Source organism: Microchirus variegatus, assembly GCF_963457635.1.
Source record: "Microchirus variegatus genome assembly, chromosome: 13".
Lineage (NCBI taxonomy): Eukaryota > Metazoa > Chordata > Actinopteri > Pleuronectiformes > Soleidae > Microchirus > Microchirus variegatus.
The window spans coordinates 26,077,516-26,102,612 of record NC_139814.1 but is presented as its reverse complement, the minus strand read 5'-3'; the positions used below and the strand labels follow the sequence as shown (position 1 = coordinate 26,102,612).

Genomic DNA, 25,097 nt, shown 5'->3' with positions numbered 1-25,097 from the left:
AACTTAACTTAACTAATTTTAACAATCGGGGGTCACGTAAACATGACGTCACGCGCGTCTTTTTTGCTTTAACGTTGACGTCGTTAAACGCTGTTGACGTGCTAACTTATATATAATTAAATGTTGAATTTAATCCTTTCAAAATACGTGCAGGGCCACATTTGGCCCACGGGCCGCAAGTTGGAGACCCCTGTTTTACGGTTTTGTGTAACGTTTGTTTCCCAGAATTCAAATGTAAACTTGTTAAACCTTAGATTTCGTGCGTCTATTTAAAAAAAAAAAAAAAACTGTGTCCGGTGTCAAAAACCTTTTCTAGCGTAAACTTAATTTAAATAATAAACCATAGAAAACTGCATCTGTTCCCGTTCCTGCGTCTTCTGCAGCAGGTGTAAGCGAAGGCCTTTAATCTTTTAAACACTAGTTTAATATTTGCAGGGAAGGGAAAAGCACTCGTGGTGCTGCAGATGGTTTCCTTGTTTTTGAATTAAAGAGCAGTACGTTTGTCACACAGCTGCTGCTGCTGCAGCGACGAGGACGACTCTGCCGCGAGTCTTCAACGCAACGATTTAGTGTTAAAATAAATGCTGAGTGTGGACTAATATAAAATCTGGTATATTGCAGATTTTTTTTACGACGCTGTGTCATTAAAGAGGACGATAACGGCACGAGGGAAGTGGAGTTCTCCACGTTCTCCTGTGAGCTGTTATTGGTTGTGTGTTGTGAGTGATCTCTGTCTGCTGAGTCTAGACTGAGAACTGCAGCGATGTCCTTGTAAAAGAGCGACTCTCTGTCTCTGACTTTTACATCAGCCTTTCAGTGGAGCTCCCAGTGGGAGGTCCCTGTCACGCAGAGAGTGTGTGTGCTGTCAATAAACCGCTGTGTGTGTGTGTGTGTGTGTGTGTTCTTGTACTTGCAGCATACTGAGGACCAGTGAGGGTTTTAAACCAACAAAGTGAGGTAATTTTTTTGGTCCTCACTTTGTTTTCATTGAAATCACTTCCTTAGGTTGCTATAACATGCTATACTCAATTTTTCTTCTTTAATTACAATTTTTGGACGACATAGTATAGCATGACGTTTTTGTCAAATTTTGGACCAAAAATAATAATAAAAAAAAAACGTTTTCCAGCCCTTTTTGCTCTGGGGCTCCACCTGCAGACATTGTATGGTACTGCATCCAGTAGTTCTTTGTAGATGTCATTCATGAAGTAGATATTTGTAATTGTGTTGATTTATAAAGTGGAAATGCTGGTCCTCAGTATGCAGCAAGTACAAGAATGTGTGTGTGTGTGTGTGCGCGAGTGCTTTTAAAAGTGACGACTGCTCACTCACAGCTGAGGTCTTGCGTGGAGGTCGTCACGGAGGAAGCCGACGTGTTTTCGTGCCTCAGTTAAAATCCACTCTCACCTTCACTGGTGTTAATTAGGATGAGGACTTAAAAGGTCTCATATTATACCCAATTTCTCCAAGTGAACCTCGTTCCCTGGTGTCCTGATGAACATGTCTGTGACATGCTTTGGTCAAAATACCTTAAGGATGAAGCACCACAGCAGTTCAATCACCCTGAACAAAACATGCCTGTTCAGAACGCTCTGTTTTGTAGTGTCTCTTTAGGTCCACCTTAAAAAAGTAAATTGAAACTAGGAAATGACATCAGCCACAGAGGCTACTGGGAGCTAACAGCAGTTAGCATTTGGAAAAGTGATCATGTGCAGGCTCTAGCTGGGAACATTGCCGTCATATATAACATATGTCCACTGGACAGATAAATCCTCTGAGGCTGGAAGTTCGTGTAGAACTCTGTGCTGCACTGTGGAGCCAAGAGTAGAACTTTTCCCGGGCTTCCGGTTTTCGGATGGCGTTGCCCTCGCCAGCACTCTCTCGCGTGTTTTACGGACAAAGCGGAGCGAGACAATTCCAGGAATTTAGCGCATTGTGACGTCCCAATGAGCGCGGAAGTCAACATCGCGTGTTTTAATCTCCTGTACTTAGACTGAGGAGGACCACAAAAACAGGAGTGAGTCGTCTTTGTTCACACTTTGCTGAATGATAGGACCTCCAGAGTCCAAAATATAAGGATTTAAATGATTAAAAAGTTGATTTTGCATAATGTTTCCCCTTTAAGAAAGACCTACATGCACATGTGTTGGAGGGTTAGATTAATAATCCAGCATTTTTCCCAATGACTCAATGGGATAAAGTTACCTGAGATTATTAGCATCTTCTTTTTTGTGGATTTTATCACTGGTCTGCTGCGTCTCATTAGCACAGTTCACAAAATAATAGATTTTTTGGGGGGGATATTTACTGCAATTGCTTAAAAATGTAATTACATTTAATTTCGATATTTACTGTGTAATAGATTATTATTATAATAGTGTAAAACCTTGATGCATAACTTTACAGAATAAAGAAAGTGACTTTGGTTCCTAACGTACTAAAGAAGCCTTTGCGATTTGCTAATTTGAACGTTTCCATGGTTTTTAAAACAGTGATCTCAATATGTTTCCGTTCCATTTTTCCGATATTTGAGTGTTTTTTTAAATAAAGTATTTCCATTACCGGTTTTTTATTGCGATATTTAGTGTGTGTGTGTGTGTGTGTGTGTGTGTGTGAGTGTGAGGGAGGAGCTGTAACATTTTCCAAAAACCTTAAAGAGTCCCTTCCTCCGACAGGAAGTAGAATCCCTAATCTAATCCCTAGCCCAGTTCTGTCAGCTGTTTAACGTCTTCCTCGTGTGTTACATCTAATAACACGGAGCATCAACACAATCTGTCAAGTGGCTGTTGTGAGGAATTGAAATGGAAAAGCAGAGCAGAGCTTCATTATCTATAAATAACACACACACACACACACACACACACACATCTAAAGTTGTGTGTCTGCTGTGTGTGTGAAGTCTCTGGTGCGTGTTAGGAACAGCACTTACTTTAGGAAACTGCTTGACTGGTATTAAAACTTTCTGGCCCAGTTTCATGTTCTTGTTGATGACGACGTCGATGAACTTCTCCTCCTCTTTGCCGTCGTCTTTCTGGACTTTTTCGATCTCTGCGGAGGAGAAAAGAGGGAAAGAGGAGGATGAGTAAAAAAAAAAAGAAGACGTCGATGGTTGTTTGATCGTTCTTCAGATGAAACTCGACTCAGTTTCACCGTCAGCCCGGTCCTGCTGTTTGTGTTTGTTATTAAGCAAATAGATGACAGGTTAGTGAACACATGAGAGTGTGTTTCTATTGTTTTATAAAGTCATATTAGTGGTTAATACTTTCTCTCAGTTTTTAAAGCAGCTATTTGTTCACTATCTTTCATTTTGAGTGCTGGGTGCACGTTAACGCATGGCGCGTTTCCGTGACGACTGACCAGAAAAAGACGTGCGTGACGTCATGTTTACGTGACTCCCCGATTTGTTAAAATTAGTCTATAAAGCTAACGCTAAACTTTAAAAACAGAGGCGCACATACGCAGTTACACAGGTACGCTAACGTTAATTGTAGCGCTGCTCTTTTCCTTTAATAAACGGACCGCTCAGGTTCCACTGTAGGCGCGCTAAACCGGTGCGAAAAAGGAGCTAACGGAGCTAATTGGTAAACGGCGCCTGGACTCCAATGTCGCGGCACGTAAACATGACGTCATGTGCGTCTTTTTCCGGTCGTCATGGAAACCCATCATGCGTTAACGTGCGTTAGCACGAGGGCTGCAACTCACGATGATGTCCATTAGCGTCAACGATTTTGATAATCGATTAATCGCTTTATCAAAATGGATTTTCGAATCGCCTTAATGTGAATATTTTCTTTCTCCACATAACAAAGAAATCATTACAACTGAATCATTTTGGTTTGTGGACAAAATCAAAGACATTGGAGGACATCGTCATTTCCAGGTTTGCCAAACACTGAAAATCAATGTTTTAGCATTTAGCATTTTCTGACATTTTATGGACCAAACGATTCATCGACTTTTCGTGAAAATAATCGACAGGTTAATCGATTAGGAAGATAATTGTGAGTTTCAGCTCTAGATGTCCATAATCGATGAATCTGTAGATTGTTTTCTCGATTAATAGTCATCGTTTTTCCAGAAAATTTCAGAAAATACCCTTCAGTATTTCTCAAATGTCTTGTTTTGTCCAAAAAACTAAAACAATTATTCAGTTTTAATGATTCACATTTTCGAAGCTTGTTTTTATTCCTTAAAAACACTCCACTAGAGCTGCAAATAATGATTATTTTCGTAATTGATTAATCCGTCGATTATTTTCTCGATTAATCGATGAATCGTTTGGTCAAACCTGGAAATGACGAACCAACGAACCAAAATGATTCAGTTTTAATGATTTTGTTTGTACTACGGGGCAAAGAAACTAAGAAACCAAACGATCGATTGAAAACGACCAGAAATCTAATTAATAATGATCAAAACACCTGATGATTCATTGAGTAAATTAAGAATAATCGAGTAATTCTTTCAGATAAAACAATTAGTTGAAAAATGGTTCTATTTTCTCACATTATATGGGTCAAAAAAGTTTGATAGACAATTTTGAGAGAAACTGAGGAGGAAATCAACTGAAGTGCGACGAAGACATTTATGACGGTCGTAATCATGAAAATCCACATCGAGCTTGTTTTCACTTCATTCCAGAGCGTCTGTAACGTCGTTAATATGCAGAAAAGTTACGACTCTGAGTGTTTATGTGGATTATTGAGGTTCCTTTAGTGACATTCATCTCACCTACTCGCTGATTCTCAGTCGTCTCGATAGATGGATTTACTCGACGCGACACGTGCTGGAGTTCCCTTCTCTTCTACAGTCTTTATTTGGTAGAGGTGTGGACTGTGATGTATTTGCAGATGTAACCTTGAGCGTTTAATCAGACGTGATAACATCTGTGTTTCAGTGCCAGGCAAAAAAAAAAAGAGAGAGGGCGAGTGAAAGGTGCAGCGAGGCTACGACAAAGACTCGAGGCTGAAATGTGCAGGTTTTAGATGGAAAAGAAAGAAGCAAATAGAGAGAAATCATGACGCGCTAGATCTTCACATGTTCAAACAACTATGAAAACTGGAATGTATTGTAATTAAAACCCTGATCAGAGTTGCGAGGAGGATAAAAAAGAAGCACCATGAGATGGAGATGCGTCTTGGGAGGGCGGGCGGGCGGGAGCGTATGTGTTCCGAGAAAAGACGGCATTAATATTAATGCATGCATCGCCTAGCAACATGCCAAGACTCTGGACCAGTTTCCCTCCTTTCACCGCTCCTGAAAAACACTCTTGAGATGTGAGGAGACGACGACAGAAGATCTCAGCGTATGACAACAAACACCTGTTTTTGGTTTGGAGAAGACTCAACTTTTGCATTTCAGGCCAAAATAGAGGAACTCTTTAAGCACAGTTAGAAGCACCCGGCACCTTAGAGTCATTATTAAGTGTTCAAAAAGAAAGAGATATACAAGCATTCTCCACATCACTGACTCTACCTTACTCTACTCTACCCTAACCCTACTCTACTATACTCTACTCTACCCTACCCTACTCTACTCGATTCTACCCTACCCTACTCTACCCTACTCTACCCTAACCCTACTCTACACTTCTCTACCCTAACCCTACTCTACTCTACTCTACCCTACCCTACCCTAACCCTACTCTACTCTACCCTTCTCTACCCTTCTCTACCCTAACCCTACTCTAATCTACCCTACTCTACTCTAACCTTCTCTACCCTAACCCTACTCTACTCTACTCTACCCTACCCTACCCTAACCCTACTCTACTCTACCCTACCCTACCCTAACCCTACTCTACTCTACCCTTCTCTACCCTAACCCTACTCTAATCTACCCTACTCTACTCTAACCTTCTCTACCCTAACCCTACTCTACTCCACCCTTATCTACCCTACCCTACCCTAACCTAACCCTTCTCTAGCCTAACCCTACTCTAATCTACCCTACTCTACTCTAACCTTCTCTACCCTAACCCTACTCTACTCCACCCTTATCTACCCTACTCTACCCTAACCTAACCCTTCTCTACCCTTCTCTAGCCTAACCCTACTCTAATCTACCCTACTCTACTCTAACCTTCTCTACCCTAACCCTACTCTACTCTACCCTTCTCTACCCTACTCTTCCCTACCCTAACCCTACTCTACCCTACTCGACTCTACTCTACTCTACCCTTCTCTACTCTACTCGCTCAACTCTACACTAACTGTACTCTACCATACTCTACACTACCCTATTCTACCCTAACCCTACTCTACTCTACCCTACCCTACTCTACATCAATATTTGTTTACTATTCAGCAATAGTTGAGTTACGTGAAGAATGAAATGACTTCAGTGGGTTGATTAGACCTCCGTGACCACGTTTGGCAGCTTCTCCCCCTCAAGATATATTCATTTTGATCCTACTTTTGGCTCAAGAAGAGCTTCTCAGTCTTCATATTGTTGATTTCGTATGTTCAGTGTGTTCTCCTGATGAGGGCTGGACATTTTGGACACTTTTTTTTTTGCGTCTGATATTACAGCCTTAAACCTTAACAGGACACTAAATGAAATCATGTAGATAATCAATGTCCATGAAGGCACCGCATATGGTTCCTTCCCCCTAAAAAGACTATATATATGAGAATATACACGAAAAACACAAATAAAGTGAAAGGAACATTATCTCTTAGAACATTTTCTGGTCTTTGGGGACCTTCATGTTTTAGATGTTTCCCCTGCTCCAAGACACCTGATTGGTTTCATCACCGTACCATAACTAGTTTCTGAGATAGAACCATAGATAAACTTCAACTTTTTATTTGTCAAATATACTTTACAGGACATACAGCACAGAGGAAATGTCATAAATAGACATAAAATAAACAAATTGGTAGTATTTGCAAAATGATATAAATAACAGGTAGAGTCTATTGTAATGAAGGAGAAGACGGCGCCGTATGACCGTACTTTCAGAACTTTGGATGTCTGCGGAAGTGACTAAATATAATCCTTTGCCCGATAAATGGTTACATTTCGACCACTGCAGATACCGCATGCCTCCAATACAATCATTTACCTCTTTTAAACAACTTAGCTGTAAATAATACATCACGTGCTGATGCTCTTTTTCGAGGATTTACGCGATAATTAAGGATGTACGGATATCCGATCCGACACGGATACCAAGTGAGATATAAATGACTTTAAAACCACTTTAAAGTAAGGGCACCTGAATAATGTTTGTCATTAGAGCTGATGCGACACTGAAGCTGAAGGAGTGGAATGTCTCGAAAGTATAAGAATAATGTGATGTATACGGCGCGGGGTCAGGGAAAACTAATACGACACTTCCTGCTGCCGCGTGTTTGTGTCAATGAACGAACAAAGACGGTGGTGAAGTGTCTGATGGCGCTTTAAGGCTGTGGTTTAAGGCCAGGGAGGTTTTGTTTGTGCATGTGGTTCAAGAGAGGTTGTTTAATTCTTCTTTCTTTTTATTATTGTCACAAAAACTGATGTCAGGGAATGAATGGATGGATGGATAATCATGTGTTCATGACAAAATCAGGAAGCCATGTTGAAAGTTTTGCTTGTGTGTCCTTTTTTTAACCTTTTTTTACAGAATGGCTTTCAACAATCTTAAAAACAGTTATTTACTCGTCACACACACACAGGTTCAAAAACATCGCTGCCTTTTAAGAGAAGACGGTTGAGACGCGAGGATTCCCGTCCCTGTCGGTACGATTCATTTAATGAATGTCACTCGTCTGTTCGACAGCAGCTCTTTCACTCATCCTCCTCCTCCTTCATGTCTGGTCGTTCAGAACAAACAAATATAAAAACACCTCTGAGACGCGAAGAGACGACTTTTCTGAACAAACGTAGTAGTTTAGTTTTTACGGCACACACTTCACGATGCCAATAATATCACGATACGATTCTGTGATAACATATTCCATTCTGTAGATCTGTCGAACCGAAGAGCTCAAAAATCCCAGTGAATAGTTAAAAAGTGCAGGATTTCTCTGTTTGTTCACAACACGGAGAACAAAGTGCATCAGAGTCAAACCTGAAGAGATGAGTGACTGATTTAAATATATATTTAAAACATGCACACAATCCCAGCTGCATTCGCTTCAAAGCGACTCTGTGGTTTAGCATCGACTCACCGTTTAGAATTCTTAAGCTGCAGAGATTTTGTGGGATTACGCACGACTTCGGCTGCACACGAGCGTGACGGAGAGTCGGTGTAGAGACGGAGGTGTTTTTTTAGGTCGTTAAGTCTTCTACAATTTCTAACGTCATGTTGACGTTAGCGGATCACAGACAAAGGCGACGACAACAGCAACCTTGCGCTAGCAAAGCGAGCCGGTTGCAAACATGACGCACAGAAGTGCCACAAAAAAAAGTTCCGTAAGTAAATTTTTCTGCTCCTAAAAGGAAGTTGAATGGGATAAATGCGTCTTGATCCCGCCCACTCCTGCGCTAGCACACAAACGCTAGCTCAGTCGCACCTGATAGTATTGCTTCATAGAGCCTGTTTTCAAGTGAATGGCGTTAGATTAATGATAGATGGATCGTTCTCAAAGACCTTTAAAGGTTATTTTTTTGCTGCCTTTTAAACACAATAAGAATAAAGAAGTGCTAATTCAATAAAAGTGACCTCTGCTCAGTAAACTTTCAGGTCAAAGGCTCTAGATGCTTTAAAACACCGTTAAGTTGTCAGTTTCTTTATTCTTTCTTAACAGTCTATGCTTTCAACAGTTATTTTTTTTAGCGGTCGATCGTGAAAACATGGAATATGAGCGTTTGGCCTTTGACATTTTGTCTTGAACGACACCTTCGACATCTCCTTGGATACCCAGAATAGTCTCATACAGCAGACTTCAGACTTCAGGGTCTGGTTCTTGTTCTTCTGCCGCCGTCTTGGATGCAGTCGTTTGCTGACGTCAGCTTAATCTTCACGATGTATTAACCGCGACGTTTCTCAACGCGGTTAACTGCGACGTAGCCGACTACGCACCTTTTAAATCCTGCCAATTTGGTTTTTACTGACAACCATGTACGACCTGAACGCTACAAAAGAAGCTTTACGTAATATACACTCAACAAAAATATAAACGCACAAAGAAAAACTTAAAATAACACAGTACAACTTTATCAGTAAAGTGGCTTTAATTTGCGAGCATTAGGATCAATTTCAAAACAAAAGTCCTGGAGTAACGACAGGAAGAACACAATGCAGCAAGCTAATGGCACGCTCACCTCATGATTTGTGACATCTGTGGCATATTGATGAGTGACAAAAGTCCACATTTTGGTGTGCCCTGTTATTGACCAGACCATGTCATGGGTATGAAGACACATGAGTGTCTGTGTACTGGTCATGCATATTGACCACCACTCTGCCAGGCTCCATGACTCTGGTGAGTTGGGGTGAATTCCAATTTCTTGCGTAACCCTCAATCTCAAAAATGCTCTCCCTCTAGTGCAAGTGCTGTCCCGATTCTCAGAAAAATTAAGTTGAGGGTCAAGTTTAAGGGCTGTATCGCCCTCAATGTTGAGATTTTCCGAGACCACCCTTGGGAGCAAGGGCTACCCAGAATGCATTGAGTGCATTGCGTGTTTTCACATAACAAAGATGGCACCGAAACGAGTACGATACAAATGAAGTATTTTCTTTGTTAATAGAGATATAAAAATGATGAAAACCATTGTATTATCTTAGTTTAGGCCCATATTATGGATTACTGACGTCATTGTTGCGTAACATTTATTTTTATTTTACGATCTTTTGTCAATAGCGATGGTTTGCTATGGTTTACTTTTCAATAAGTCGTGGTGTGTGGTAACTGTCAGCTGAATATTTGTACGAGTATCATCTTATAACTAAATGACAACCTAATAACTTGACTGACAAACAGATCGTAATAAATAATCCTGACGTAAATGTTTTGGAGTTGATGGAGTTGACAGACTGGACGCAGCTTTGGCGTTATTCTGCCCCCTACAGTCTGAAGACGTATCTGCATTTAAGGGGTGTCCCATTTCTAAGTGACAAAATAACCCTCAACACTTGGTTTTGAGGGTTAGTTAAGATTAAGGGTTGATCTTGAGGGTTAAGATAGGAATTGGAATTGGCCCTTGAAATACTCAATCTGAGATTATAGTCTATAGCAGTGGCCCTGGACTACTGGGTTTGAGCAAAACAAGTAATTCCATAAACAAATGCATCAAGAATCTGAGCAAATGTCATGACGTTCTAATTTTTGTTCACCGTTTCAAGTTTGTGCGTTTATATTTTTGTTGAGTATATTATGAAACATACGATTGTGAGCTCTAATCGTGCGGTGAAGCTCAGTCCAGTCCTTAAACAGCGTCTGCAGCTTTAAAACCCCGCTCTCTCTCGCTCTCTCTCGCTCTCATATTGAAGCTCACAGTGATATAAAGTGAGTTTGTGCTGCTGTAGTTAATGCACAAACATAACCGGGGTATCGATCCAGTCTCTCTCTCTCTCTCTCTCTCTCTCTCTCTCTCTCTGTGGAGCAGCAGATCTCGAGTATTCCTTTAACGTCAGTGAACCTGAAGCACATAAAAACAAGAGTGAGAGGAATTGCTCCATATTTGTTTTTGTTAAACTTTATTTTGTTTGTCCTCATTTCCATTTTAACACGGCTCATTACCGGTGATATCACAGTGTTGCTGTGATTTAGCTGTGAAACATAGCACTGACCGGGTCAGCAGCGCTCTAACAAGGCAGCCTATCAGCAGCCGGTAAACAATAATGTGGGAGTCAAAAGTTTACAGCTTTAAAAACATATATTTATATATAATGAGAGCTGCTTTCTCCCTCTGATTCAAACACTAATTAATCTCTGTTGCTTTGGATGTTCCTGGTTATAGAGTTTATGACACCGTTTTTATGGCGTAAATAGCCAATATTCTGAATTAAATGTGCATTTCAGTCCGTGTTTGTTTTCGCGTAAGTGGCTTAAATAGCTAAAAATATTGACGTGAAGTTGTCCCCGTGCAGTGCACCCTGCCTGACAAGCCATCAGAATTTAAATGATCATTTATGCACTAAAATAGACCCACGGTCGACTTTCTGCACTCTAAAATATGAAGAAGTGAATATTTCCACATGTGATTGAGAGGAAAGAGCAGGTTTTCTTCTTTCTGGTTCTTCTTGGCTCCGAGGAAACGAGGTGAAACTTTTATTTAACCTTATTTTGCCTCCAAATAAATTGCGTTTTTGACGTTCTTTCCCGTACCAGAATGTACGCGCGGAATGAAAATCAGCTTTCGTCAGGCGACTTTTTTGCCGCGTATCACGTACACCGACGAAAGTTGGTACACGTGTCAATCGTGTCAGGACGGTCCAAAAAGTCGATGACGACTTTGCCGTAAGTCCCACAGGAAGGACGCCATCTTGGACTGAACGGCTATTCTTTGGCGATTTGGGCGATTTCGCACCATATACGATATTTGTACGAGCTTGTTTGACTTGTTTTCTTTGGATGTTTTCTTGGATGCACAATATCGGACTCTTTTTTTTGCCAATATCCGATTATTTGGCCTCCTGTTGTGGTCATTTGTCATATCAGCAGATTTTATCAGCATTTTAAAGCCGATATCTGCCGAGTTGGCTTTGACTTTGTGCCCGGCCTTGATGTTTGGAGAGCGTCGTATCGTGAAGATCGTCCAGTGTCTGAAAACTGTGCCAAAACACGTGGAGCGGAAAAATCCGCCGGAGCGACGACTCTTACGGGAGCAGTGGAAAGAGGGAAAAAAGAAATTAAACACGCAATCGTCTCTTTTATCGTCCTTTTTGAGGCTATTTTTGAGACATTTCATTCCATCTTTAGTCGACGATAGGGAATCATATGAACGTCCTCCTCTTCCTCCATTTTTAATCAATGGTTTTAAAGAAATAACTGAACTCGGGTTGGACACGGACAATTATTCTGTTTGTTGTCAATTACGAGGTCAAACAAAGGAAACGGGAAATGTCCTTATTCTCATTTTCTGCGTTTATATCAACCAAAAACGTTGGGTGTCGTTCGGCAAGAGGAAATATGAAGTAAAGCGCATAATATTTAAGCAGGAATATGGTGTGAAACAAGCTCTCTGTAGACTTAAATGAGCAGAAAAGGTGTCGTGGAGTTAAAGCTGTTTGTTTTTCTACACAACACACGCTGGTTAGCGCTGTTGCCGTGCAGAAAAGAGGCGGGGCTTCACGATCCGGTCATTTGATTCTGAATACTTGACGAGTAGCGACAGTGAAGTGAACATCAACGGTGGATTTTGAAATGTAAGAATTAAGACAATAAGCTCAAAAATAACTGACATTGACAATAAATTACAGTGGAAGGGTTCATTCTTAGAGTCTTTTATAATTCGAGATTAGAGTTCTTTCAGATTGACCCTTTTATCTTAACCCTCTAACACCACATTTGCACAAGCGCACATCGCATCACTGTCGTCGAGCGTGGTTTTGTGGGAAGAACGCGTTATTGTAAATACGTTTTTTGTTTTTCTTGATTTTAAATCGTTGAAACGCTATTTGAACATGCAGTAAATTGTTGGATGTTGGACGTTATTCTGGGAAAAATGGGCAAAAGACTTTGTTGAAGGGCATTTTTCTGGTCCTTTTATGGTTAAAATAAGGCGGACAATTTGAGAGTTTGAGTCCTCGAAGCTCACGTGAACCGTTGAAGTGAGCGAGGGATTTTTGGATATTGTCAAATTCAGTGTTTCGTGGACTCAGGTTTTTCCCCCGTTTTTATTTTATTGGACTCTTATTTTTTAAACTCTTTGCTTAAATAAACAAATAAAAACACGCTCCTGTGCTGAAAACGTCAATTTCACTTCACTCCGGCTCCTCCGTCGCTCTTTTACGAGGTCAGGCTGGCAGCGGGAATTCGTCTCGCCCCCCTAATCTAGAGATTACATTCTCGTCGACTGGGGCCCCCTCCCTCCCTCCTCCCTCTTCCTGTGTGCAGCCCTGCCAGCCTGGCGCTCCACAGCGAGGTAACGAGCCAAGACCTGCTTACAGTGTAGTGATAATGTCCGTGGATTAAGACAGAGAGGCCCTGGAGTGGTGCAGCTTTCATTTGACTGTTTGGCCTGTGAAGCATCATCATAAACACAGAGAGTCGAGGACTCTGTGGATCTGCTTCATAGACGCTGTGTACGTTCAGCACACGATGCTTTAATCCGTCAATCTCAAACACGCAGCACGACAACAGCATGTTGAGGAGGATTCTCTGGAGCGACACGTCCAGATCCACCGTGTGAGTGGAGGTTGTTCAAAGTGCACACTCTTGTTTTCTTTAAGGCCTTTTAAATGTTTCTCTACTCACTTCTGAGATTAAAGAGTCGCTGCAGGCTTTAGCTTTACCTGCTAACAGCGCTTCATACACCTGTGACGATGGTTTCACCAGGAGATTATTGAAGCAGATGTTTGTGTGTTCTGTAAATTTACCTTCATCTGTGACACAAGGAGCAATAAACAGGGATTAAAAACACGTTTTCACACGTTAGGATGTCGTTCCCTGAAGCTTTGTTTGTACTCTGTCGAGCTGAGGTCAAATAATTCTGACTTTAATCTGCTGAGTTCTGACTTTAATCTCAAGAATTCTGACTTTAATCTGCAGAATTCTGACTATAATCTCCAGAAATCTGAATTCTGACTTAAATCTCCAAATAATTCTGAATTATGACTTTAATCTCTAGAGTTCTGACTTTTTATATATTAATTTTAATCTCATAATTCTGACTTTTTTTCTCAGACGTCTGACTTTAATCTGACTTTTTCACAGAATTCTGACTTTAATCTCACTTTTTTTCTTAGACTTCTAGAGCTTAATCTAAGAATTCTGGCTTTAATCTAAGAATTCTGGCTTTAATCTAAGAATTCTGACTTCAATCTCCTCACCTTTGGTGATCGTGCAATAAAATATAGGTATTTTAAGAATAAATAGAATGTGAATAAATAGAGAAAATCCTTCACTTTTAACTTTTTGAAGTTTTGAAACACACGTCTGAACCCAAACTTTGATCACCAGAGTGTCAGATTATATTCTGTTTTCATTTAAGAACAGAACTATAAAGTGAGAACATGAGTTGCTGAGACTACAGTGTCATTATGGGCTTGTTTTACACCTAATAACAGAGCTGCATGATAACAATACACTGTTCTAACAAAAGACGCCATTAACTCTGCTCAGATTACAGCTTAAATGAATCACCGTCAAACAGCACGACCTGCGACGCCAAAAACATCAGGACGATAACTCTAATCTGCACAATTCTGACTTTTTTGTATATTCACTTTAATCTCAGAATTCCTATTTTAATCTGACTTTTTATATTGTATATTGAGAGTTCTACTCTGTCCCTGTTTTAAACCTAATAACAGCGCTGCATGATACCAACACACTGTTCTAGCAAAAGACCGTCATTAAGGAGGAAGGAACAGGAGAGAAATCCTTTTAATCTGGATTAATCACTGATAAATCATGTATCAGGTCACAGCTCGAGCTCCTCGTGTGAAAACCCTGAGTTTCTTCGTGGAAACTCGGCGTGAGGCGACCAAATCGAGGCTCGATTCGTCCCACGATTAGCGTTAGCTGATGTTGGTCCTGTCGCCTAATGGCGTTTCCCATAAAACTGTCATTAGACGGAAAACTGTGCCGTCGCTAATGTGCGTCGTTATCTGGAGGCGACTGTTTCCTGAGCAGCGTTCTCAAAATCAAACGAGTCGTCATCATCATCATCATCATCTTCATCATCATCATCATCATCATCATCGCTCGTGATGAGAAAACCACCTTCATTTTTCTGTCTGTTCAAACTCACACACGACTGCTAGCTTAAAAAACATTAGCGGTGATTTTCTGCGTCAACACCCCCGCTGTGTTTGAGCGGAGAGCGTTAAAGAATCTCCACAATTCATTCACTTTAATCTCATAATTCTGACTTTAATAGCACTAACTTTTTTTCCTCATAATTCTGACTTTAATCTGATTTTCTTTTTCATAATTCTCACTTTAATCTGACTTTTTCTCATAATTCTCACTTTAATCTGAATTTTTTTTTCTCATAATTCTCACTTTAATCTGACTTTTTCTCATAATTCTCACTTTAATCTGACTTTTTTTCATAAATCTCACTTTAATCTGACTTTTTTTCATAAATCTCACTTTAATCTGAATTTTTTTTTTCTCATAATTCTCACTTTAATCTGACCTTTTCTCATAATTCTCACTTTTCTGACTTTTTTCTCATAATTCTGGCTTTAATCTAAGAATTCTGTCTTTTTTTAATATACGCACGTTAATCTCAGAATTCTGAATACAAACTCTGACTCACTTTTTTCAAAGAATTCTGGCTTAAAAAAAAAAAAAAATACCATTTAATCTCAGAATTCTGTCTTTAATATGATGTTTTTTCCCCTCATAATTCTGACTTTAATCTGATTTTTCTCATTATTCTGATTCTAATCTGAATTTTTTTCTCAGATTTCTGGCTTTAATCTGACAGTTTATATTGTAGTAGAGGCTCCTGGTGAACAGAGAGCTTTAAAGAGGCATTAAACGAGTGGTGTGAATGATGAATTATAAAGGGTAAAAAAAAAAAGTGAGATTATTCTCCTCACAAACATTTCCATGTGAATGCTAACACACACACACACACACACACACACACACACACACACACACACACACACACACACACACACACACACACACACACACACACACACACACACACTTCCTGACTGGGTCAAATCGATGACTTTGCCGTTTTGTCGCCTCTTTTATGTCGAGGAGCTTCAAACGGTTCAAGAAGAAAAGAATCAATGGTGCAAATGAAATGAAAGCACATCCTCTCTTCTTCTTTATTTACATGGATTATCTGACAGCTTTTTTGTATTTGGGATTAATAGTCTGCCCTCGCTGAGTTCATGATCGCACAGGAAACGTCTGAGTCCATTTATTTAACTCAGACCGCAGAAAAACAGCTTTGTCAAAGTTTCTTTATTGTCTTTTCTTGTGAGTGGATCAGTGTTAGGATCTGTTTAATCTGACTTTTCTCACAATTCTGACTTTAATCTGACCTTTTTCCTTATAATTCTGACTTTATTCCAACTTTTTTCTCAGACTTCTGGAGATTAATCTCAGATTTTTCAGAATTCTGGTTTTAATCTAAGAATTCTGACTTTTTTAGATATTCACTTCAATCTCAGAACTCTGACTTCAATCTCAGACTGACTTTTTTTCAAAGAATTCTGACTTTCTAAAAATCTAAAAAAAATCATCTTTAATCTCAAAATTCTGACTTTAATATCACTAACTTTTGAATTCTCTGAACCAGTCAAATTTAAGTCAGAATTCTGACTTTAATCTGACTTTTTATATTGTATATTGCGAGTGAGAGGTTTTTTAAATACCCTTAAATCTCAGAATTCTGACTTTTTAAAAAAATGATCTTTATCTCAGAATTCTGACTTTAATATCAGTAATTTTTGAATTCTTTGAAAAATTCAAATTTAAGTCAAAATTCTGGGGGAAAAAAGTCAGATTAGTCAGAATTCTGACTTTAAATATCGTATATTGAGAGTGAGAGGTTTTTTTAAATACCCTTTAATCTCAGAATTCTGACTTTAGAATTCTGATTTAAGTCAGAATTCTGAAGTCAGAATTCTGGCTTTAATCTGACTTTTTATATTGTATATAAAAATTATCTTTAATCTCAGAATTCTGACTTTAATATCACTAACCTTTGAATTCTCTGAAAAATTCAAATTTAAGTCAAAATTCTGGGGGGAAAAAAAGTCTGATTATTCAGAATTCTGACTTTAGAATTCTGATTAAAGTCTGAATTCTGTCTCTAATCTGACGTTTTATATTGATTCTAGTTAATTCTATTCTACTTCATCTCCCTCACTATTCCATCAATATTCCAATCCACTGTTCACTGTGCAAAGCTTAAAGAAAAAGTTTAAATATCAGTGGAGCATTTTCAGAGATTACCTGGGTTCAGTTATCACAAAAAAAATCTGTAATATAATCCAGGTGTGTGTCTGGTGTGAGTGGATCAGAAGGATTAAACATGTTCTCCTCTATAAAAACAGCTCCTCTACAGCGAGCGCCGCCTCGTAAATCTGCCGTTAGAAGTAAGAGTGCAAACGAGGCCATTAATTATGCAAATCACAAATATCCAAATTTAAATGAGCCTTAATTATTAAGTGCACGTTATATATTACGAACAATGTAAGTGAGTTCATTCACTCACACATATATCACAGCCTTAAGTGTGTAATCGGCCGTTAAGAGAGCGCGGTGCACGAGGCCAGAGAAGGTCATTTAAAACACACACACACACACACACACACACACACACCTGTGAAGTTTGCTGCTGGTTTACTTTGATAAATGCATTTTCCCTCTTTCACCTAATCCACCACTGAGTATTTTTAGAGTGATCTGTATTTTTAGTTTTCTCTTTTATGTGAATTGTCTGAGCACTTTTTTTTACTCCACCTCCCTTGAGGAATGAATCGTTTTTTTGTTGTTTTTTTTTTATTTGAAAGTTATTTGAAAAAAAAAAAGAAGAAGCTCAGCTTGGCTGATGTTAGCAGTCGTCCTGCAGAGCTGAGCTGCAGCTTCACCTACAGCTGCTGTGTGCACGGGGAGGGAAGTGTCAGACGCTGACATGAAGAGCAGCAGCAGTAACATCAGTAACATCAGCAGCAGCAGTAACAGCAGCATGATCTGCAGCAGTAACAGTAGCATCAGCAGCATCAGTAGCATCAGCATCAGCCATAAACCCAGACCAAGCCTCTGATTCTGACTTCCTGAGCAGCATCAGTGTGATACGGCAGAGGATTAGCGCCACATGTGAACTTTTTTTGGGGGGAAACAAACTTATAAAAAAGTCGTTCTGAGCATTCAAACTTTTTTTTTATTTTTAGAATTAACTTTCTGACTTTGATCTCAGATTAACATTTTCTCACAATTCTGATTTTTTTTTATCTCAGAATTCCGACTTAAATCTCAGCATTCTTACTTTGATCTCCAGAATTCTACTTTAATCTGACTTTAATCTTGAAAATTCTGATAATCTGACTTCAGTCTCCAGAATTCTGACTTTAAACCGACTTTAATCTCCAGAATTCTGATAATCTGACTTCAATCTCCAGAACTCTGACTTTAATCGTCAGAGTTCTGACTTTAATCTTGAGAATTCTGATAATCTGAATTTATTCTTCAGAATTCTGACTTTAATCTTGAGAATTTTGATAATCCAACTTTAATCTTGAGAATTCTGACTTTAATTTCGAGAATTCTGATAATCTTACTTCAATCTCCAGAAATCTGACTTTAATCTCCAGAATTTAGACTTTAATCTTGAGTATTCTGATAATCTGACTTCAATCTCCAGACCTCTGATTTTAATATTGAGAAATCTGATAATCTGACTTTAATTTTTGAGAATTCTGACTTTAATCTTGAGAATTCTGACTTTAATCTCCATAATTCTGCCTTTAATCTCTTTAAACGTTGCTCCCTTTAAGACACGTGAGCAAAGTTTAAAAACTAAACTCCTCTGAAGAACGTTCTCACAGACGCCTCTAATGCTCAGTGAGCTCATCCAGCTCCAGGGATTAAACCATGAAGAGCTTCACAGTTATGAGGGACGTCCTAATGAGCCAAGAGAGACTCAGTGCTGTCGGAATAAAGCTGTGCAGATGATTTACCTCCTGAGAGAGAGAAGGAAAAACTCTATAACTACAGTATATATATATAATATGTATATATATATATCCGTCCTTTGCCCTTTATTCATTCACTTTGCAGTTTTCTTGGTCACATGAATGTTTTAAGGCCACTTAAAGCTCCAAAGTTGTGTTATTTGTGTGTGTGTGTGTGTGTGTGTTATCTGGGGAAAATCAGTCAAGATGAAGGCATTGGCTGAAAATGTAAAATCTGTCATCTCTGATAAGTTGATGCCATGATCTGAGGAATCCAGCGGAGCGACTCTCCAAACTCCAACAACAAAGCGACGGAGTTTGATAACTGTGAACTATTTCTCCACAGGAGGCCGAGGAAAAACACACAAAAAAAACAACCGACGTGTAGCTCGATACACAAAAATGTGTTTTCTGTTCTCTGCGACAGGTCGTCCACACTGAGACAAACTCTTTATAAGTCAATAATTATTCACCTCTGACACACGAACAACGTCAAAAACAGAACATTTTTGTAAAAAAAATGGCCGACGCTGTCGCTGTTTCCCTGGAGAATGATGGGATTGAGACATGAGTAAAGTCTCTCTGATGAGTTAAAATGAAGTAATTATGTCTTATATCATCTCTCCATTACACCACAGTCAAAGGTTTAATGAGAAAAAAAAGGAGATTAAAGTGATTTCACACTGATCAAATATTAATGTACTCGTATTTCTTGATAAGAAGTTGTCTTTTTTTTTTCTTCCAGAGCCTTGACCTCGATGAAGAAGCGAGGGACGAATGACTCGAGATTTAACGTGAGTAAAGTTTATTATGTATGTATATATGTGTGTGTATATGTATATGTATGTATATATGTGTGTATATGTGTACATATATGTATGTATATGTGTGTGTATATGTATACATATATGTATGTATATATGTGTGTATATGTGTACATATATGTATATGTATGTATATATGTGTGTATATGTGTACATATATGTATGTTTATGTATATATGTGTATATGTATGTATATATATATATGTGTATATATATATATATGTATACATGTGTGTGTATGTATGTATACATGTGTGTATATATTTGTGTGTATACATATATATGTGTGTGCATATATGTGTATATATATATGTGTGTATACATATATATGTGTGTATTTATGTGTGTATTTATGTGTGTATATATATATATGTGTTTACATATATATGTGTGTATATATGTGTGTATACATATATATGTGCATTTACATGTGTATATGTGTGTATACATAGATGTGTGTATACATATATATGTGTGTATACATATATAAGTGTGTATACGTATATGTGTTTATACGTATATGTGTTTATACATGTGTGTATACATATATGTGTGTGTATATATGTTTGTATACATATATATGTGCATATACATGTGTATATATGTGTGTATACCTATATATGTGTGTTTATATGTATGTATATATGTATATGTAGGTAATATAAATAAAAAAATATAAATATAATATATAAAAATATATATATATATATATATATATCTAATATCTAATCTAATTGCTTGTGTGTTCTCCTCACAGTCTTGGTCACAGTTTGGACAAACGATGAAAACTCCGTGGTGCGTCCCGTGACGCCGTGTATCGTTACGGTAAGTGATATTCTTCAATGGACACGAAAGCGATCCGGCGCTGCTCTCTCGTTTCCAGACGTGAAGCGCACGCACACACACACACACACACACACACACACACACACACACACACACACACACTGAAAGCATTGTTCACTCTTACTTTTTTTTTCTCCTCTGCAGCTTTCTCACTGCAAGAGGACGGCGGCTAATAATTAGGATGGAACACAGACGCATTAATGTGAACCGGAAGAAGAAGAGGAGGAGGAGGAGGAGGAGGAGGAGGAGGAGGAGGAGGAGGAGGCGTGAGCGAGCGTCTGAGGACGACAACAGCAGCACAGCAGAGGGATTACAGGTATGCTTTAATCTGCAGCGGTGGCAGATTAGGGGAAAACTAAACATTTGCCCATGAATAATTGAATCCAGAGTAGAATTACTTTCATGCGAATTATTTATCAACTCAATTAACTTAAGCTGGTGAAGTCGCAATATCATCTGCAAATAATATAGAAAGTGCTCTAGAGAGCGTCCGTCACTGTGTTTTTATGTCATTAATTGAACCTTTTGTGAGAGTTAAAGTCAAATAAACAGTCACTTCCAACACATGATTGTTAGATAAATTTAAAAATGACTTAATTTCATGTAAAATAAGTAAAAAAAAAAAATGAAAAAACTGCCCTAGAAAGCCCTTGCTTTTGCAGATTCACTGTTTTTGCAGGAACTAACGCTAAGAGCAGCTAATTTTGTCGTAATTTAACTACTATTTTGATCATGGATTAATCGGTTTGAAGCTTTTTTCATGATTAAAACAAGAATTCTGATCCTTTTAGCTTCTTAAATGTGAAGATTTTCTTAATTTCTTCATTGCTTACGAAAATAATCGTAAGTTGCAGCTCTAGTTTAAAGAGAAACTATTTTGATCATAACAGCAACTTATTTTGTCGTAATTTAATGTTTTGGACTATTTTTAACTACCGTTTAAAATCTGTAAAACAGTCACTTCTAAGAGATGTTTGTTTAATTAATTAATAACGACTTAATTTCATGTAAAATAAGTAAAAATGTTAAAGGCGCCATACGTAAGAATGTGGCCAAAAACAGTTACTACGTACATTCAAATTCAAAACACCGAGGTCTTTTAGGTTTCGTTTTCTGACGTAACTGGCAACCCGTGGTTGCTCGGCAGCTGAGACTCTACTGACTGCAATGATTGGTAGACGGCGGTAGGTGGCACCACATGACGCCAAAACGTGATTTCAAAATATAAACGTGATTTGCAGTCTGCAAAATATATATTTTTTTAATGCAAATATTTTGTCTGTACTGTTGTTGTTAGTGAGTTCAGTTTGTTATATGAACATTATTCCTGAGTCTCTGTGACATATTAGGAGGATTTTATGGCCAATTGCTTTAGATTTATTACATAATGCATCTTTAATTTCACGTAAAATAAGTAAAAATGTTTAGTATAAGGCTGACAAAACTGGAATGGCTGCTATAAAAGGGCCTAATATCCTTGTTATCCATAAGATATTTGCATGCTTTTAGCTCCTCTCATGCTGCAAATCATCCGGGTTTAATCCAGCGTTTGCTACAGCGAAGCCTCAAAGAAGGAAGAGGAGTGACGAGAAAAAAAAAAAAAAAATAGAGCTGTTGATGGAGGAGTGGGGGAGGAAAGTCCAGTCAGGAGAGAGAGATGGAGCGATGGTTAGCAGTCGGCAGCTGAGGCCAGGGCCGTGCTGAACGAGCAGCAGCAGCCGGGGCTGATGGATTACACCATCTCTCTCCTGGGTAAATGGACACCACCACCCTCATCCCCCCCCTCTTTGAACAATGTCTCAGCCTGTATCGTCATTGAAACGTCTCCAAAGATGGAGGTGAACATGCAGCTGAGCCACTTCATCTGAGAGGGCTTACATTTCCACCCACAAAGCCAGTGGATTTTTTTTTTTTTTTTTTTTTTTTTTTACGAGCGATCGCTGGAAAATATCTTCTTTTTTTTTTTCTAAAAAAGCAAAAAAAAAAATCTGATATCATTTGTCGCAGCGATGACCTGTCAACCGGGAACTAATTTTATCTGCTCATTGATTCAGTCAAGACTAATCGCCCGGTAAAGATATTGTTTTCATACATGTTCCCCCTCCACGTCAGGTGTACGGTGACTCCTTGTCATGTATTTTTTTACAGGTTGTGACACCTGGGATTATCATCTCAGCAACACGAGCCAATTCAATCTGTAATAAAAGGTCACAAGACTCTACTGTGGCGCAGTAAATCACGAGTATTAGCTTTTCCCATATTTCCCGTCATCGTGTTAAATCCCAAGCAGCCGTTGACATTTTCTCAACCACGATGAGGATTTGAAACATGAATGATTTAAACACAAACCTGAATGATTTAAAAACATTTTCCCATAACACTACATTTTCCCATAACCCTACATTTTTCCCCCAACCCTACATTTTTCCCCTATCTCTACATTTTTCCCCTAACCCTACATTTTGCCCCTAACCCTACATTGTTCCCCTAACCCTACATTTTTCCCATAACCCTACATTTTTCCCCTTACCCTACATTTTGCCCCTAACCCTACATTTTGCCCCTAACCCTACATTTTGCCCCTAACCCTACATTGTTCCCCTAACCCTACATTTTCCCCTTAACCCTACATTTTTCCCCTTACCCTACATTTTCCCCCTAACCCTACATTTTTCCCCTAACCCTACATTTTCCCCCTAACCCTCCATTTTGCCCCTAACCCTACATTTTCCCCCTAACCCTACATTTTCCCCCTAACCCTACATTTTGCCCCTAACCCTACATTTTGCCCCTAACCCTACATTTTCCCCTTAACCCTACATTTTTCCCCTTACCCTACATTTTCCCCCTAACCCTACATTTTCCCCCTAACCCTACATTTTGCCCCTAACCCTACATTTTGCCCCTAACCCTGCATTTTCCCCCTAACCCTACATTTTTTCCCCTAACCCTACATGTTCCCCCTAACCCTACATTTTGCCCCTAACCCTACATTTTCCCCCTAACCCTACATTTTTTCCCTAACCCTACATTTTGCGCGTTCACGTGTAGGGAGGAGCAAGGGGAAATGTGATTTTGCCGTTATAATCGACCCCTCAAAAACGCTCGTTACAATGTGGAGTTGTGTTGGAATATGTTGGTTCGATACACATCCAAACGACCGTTGAGCTTTGAACACTAATGTCAGAAAATAAGTGACGATTTATGAAAGCAGCTAGCTAACTAGCTAGCGAGCGGCTACCCGCCAAGCGCCCTGAGAGTGCAAACGCTCTCGAAGCACCCGGCAAGGCGTTGACTGAGAAAAACAAACGTGACGTAGGTTAGCACGTCCGTTGTGTTCGCTACGCTAATTTGCATGTAGTGATGTCCCAATAGCACTTCCCTCAACGATGGGAAATTTACGGTTGAGGGCACTCAAAACCAAGGGGAAATTTTAAAGGGGAGGTATTGGGACGGCTACTCTACTCTGGCTAAGAGTATTAGCTTTTCCCCCCACATATTTACCATCATCGTGTCGTGTAGATGGAAAACAGTTGTGACTGTAAATTGAACATCAGAACCGGACTCAAAGATCTGCATCTGCCAAGACAGGTTGTGGTGAAAGGAATTGGCAGAATAACAGTAGTTAGAAGCATGAGAAAGGCACTCCATCCCAGACACCTGGGATTATCATCTCAGCAACACGGGCCACTTTAATCTGCGATAAAAGGTCACACGACTGTTAAAGACTCTACTCTGGCTCAGTAAATCATGTCATCGTTTCTCAACCACTTTGAGGATTTGAAACCAGCAGATTCCTCGTCTGAATGATTTAAACGCAATTAAATCAATGCTTTACAGTTACACAGCTATGAAACAAACAAATAACTCTCTAATTGTTTAGTCCTTCGATTCCCTCAAATTGCGCCTGGAGGCACCAGAGCTGTAATAAAAAAAACCAAAAAAAAAAACAGTTATGACTGTAAATAATTGCACATCATTGGAATAACAGCTGGGTAATTGGACTAGACCATTTTCATAAACATCTCTCTCTAAATGGCTGACACGGTGATCATTAACGGGCGGCGTACGGAGGCGGCGTAACACCAGTCAACAGTTCAATCACCGTCGCTAATTGTAAACGACTTCTGAGCCCAGACTGTAAATACGCTCGCTAACAACACGCTTAACGACCATCATGATCATGACGTGTGCGCCGCACTGCCGCGCCACGGTTACGTTGCGTTTCCACTAGCATAGTACGTGCTAACAGTTGAGATGTCCGACACAAGGCGAACTGTAGACCAGTTAGAAAGACTTAAAAATCCTAAAAAACGTGGGTTAATCTCCAACAATTAGCAGGGAAATGTCTAAAATCTCAATATTTAACCCAGTAGTCTGGTGATTTTAGTAACATCACACACCCTGCTGCTGTATTTCAGTCCAGGAAATAAAAATTGGGCTTTTTCCAGTTTACAAAACCAGGCTCAAAGATGTGCAGCCATGTGCCTAGACAGGTTGTGGTGAAAGGACAAGAGGGAGATGAGGTAGAGGCTGTTAAGAAGTCTTTGTTCTTAGTTTTCTTTGAAACAACTTGTGCATTAATTCACCTAACATTTTTAAATTTTTTATCAATACCTCCCAACTATACGATAATACAGTAATTAGAGGTGGACAGACAGAATAACGATATTTAGAAGCAT

General features: G+C 39.2%; 1 protein-coding gene across 1 annotated transcript in view; it reads right to left on the bottom strand.

The window, feature by feature from the left end:
- Nucleotides 1–25,097, bottom strand: part of khdrbs3 (KH domain containing, RNA binding, signal transduction associated 3) — a gene marked incomplete at both ends in the record, with an annotated part of 120,062 nt that overhangs the window by 60,168 nt on the left and 34,797 nt on the right. The window contains one exon of the mRNA XM_083900047.1: nt 2,930–3,048. Coding sequence (XP_083756173.1) covers nt 2,930–3,048 — 119 coding nt within the window. The remainder of the gene's footprint in view (nt 1–2,929; nt 3,049–25,097) is intronic.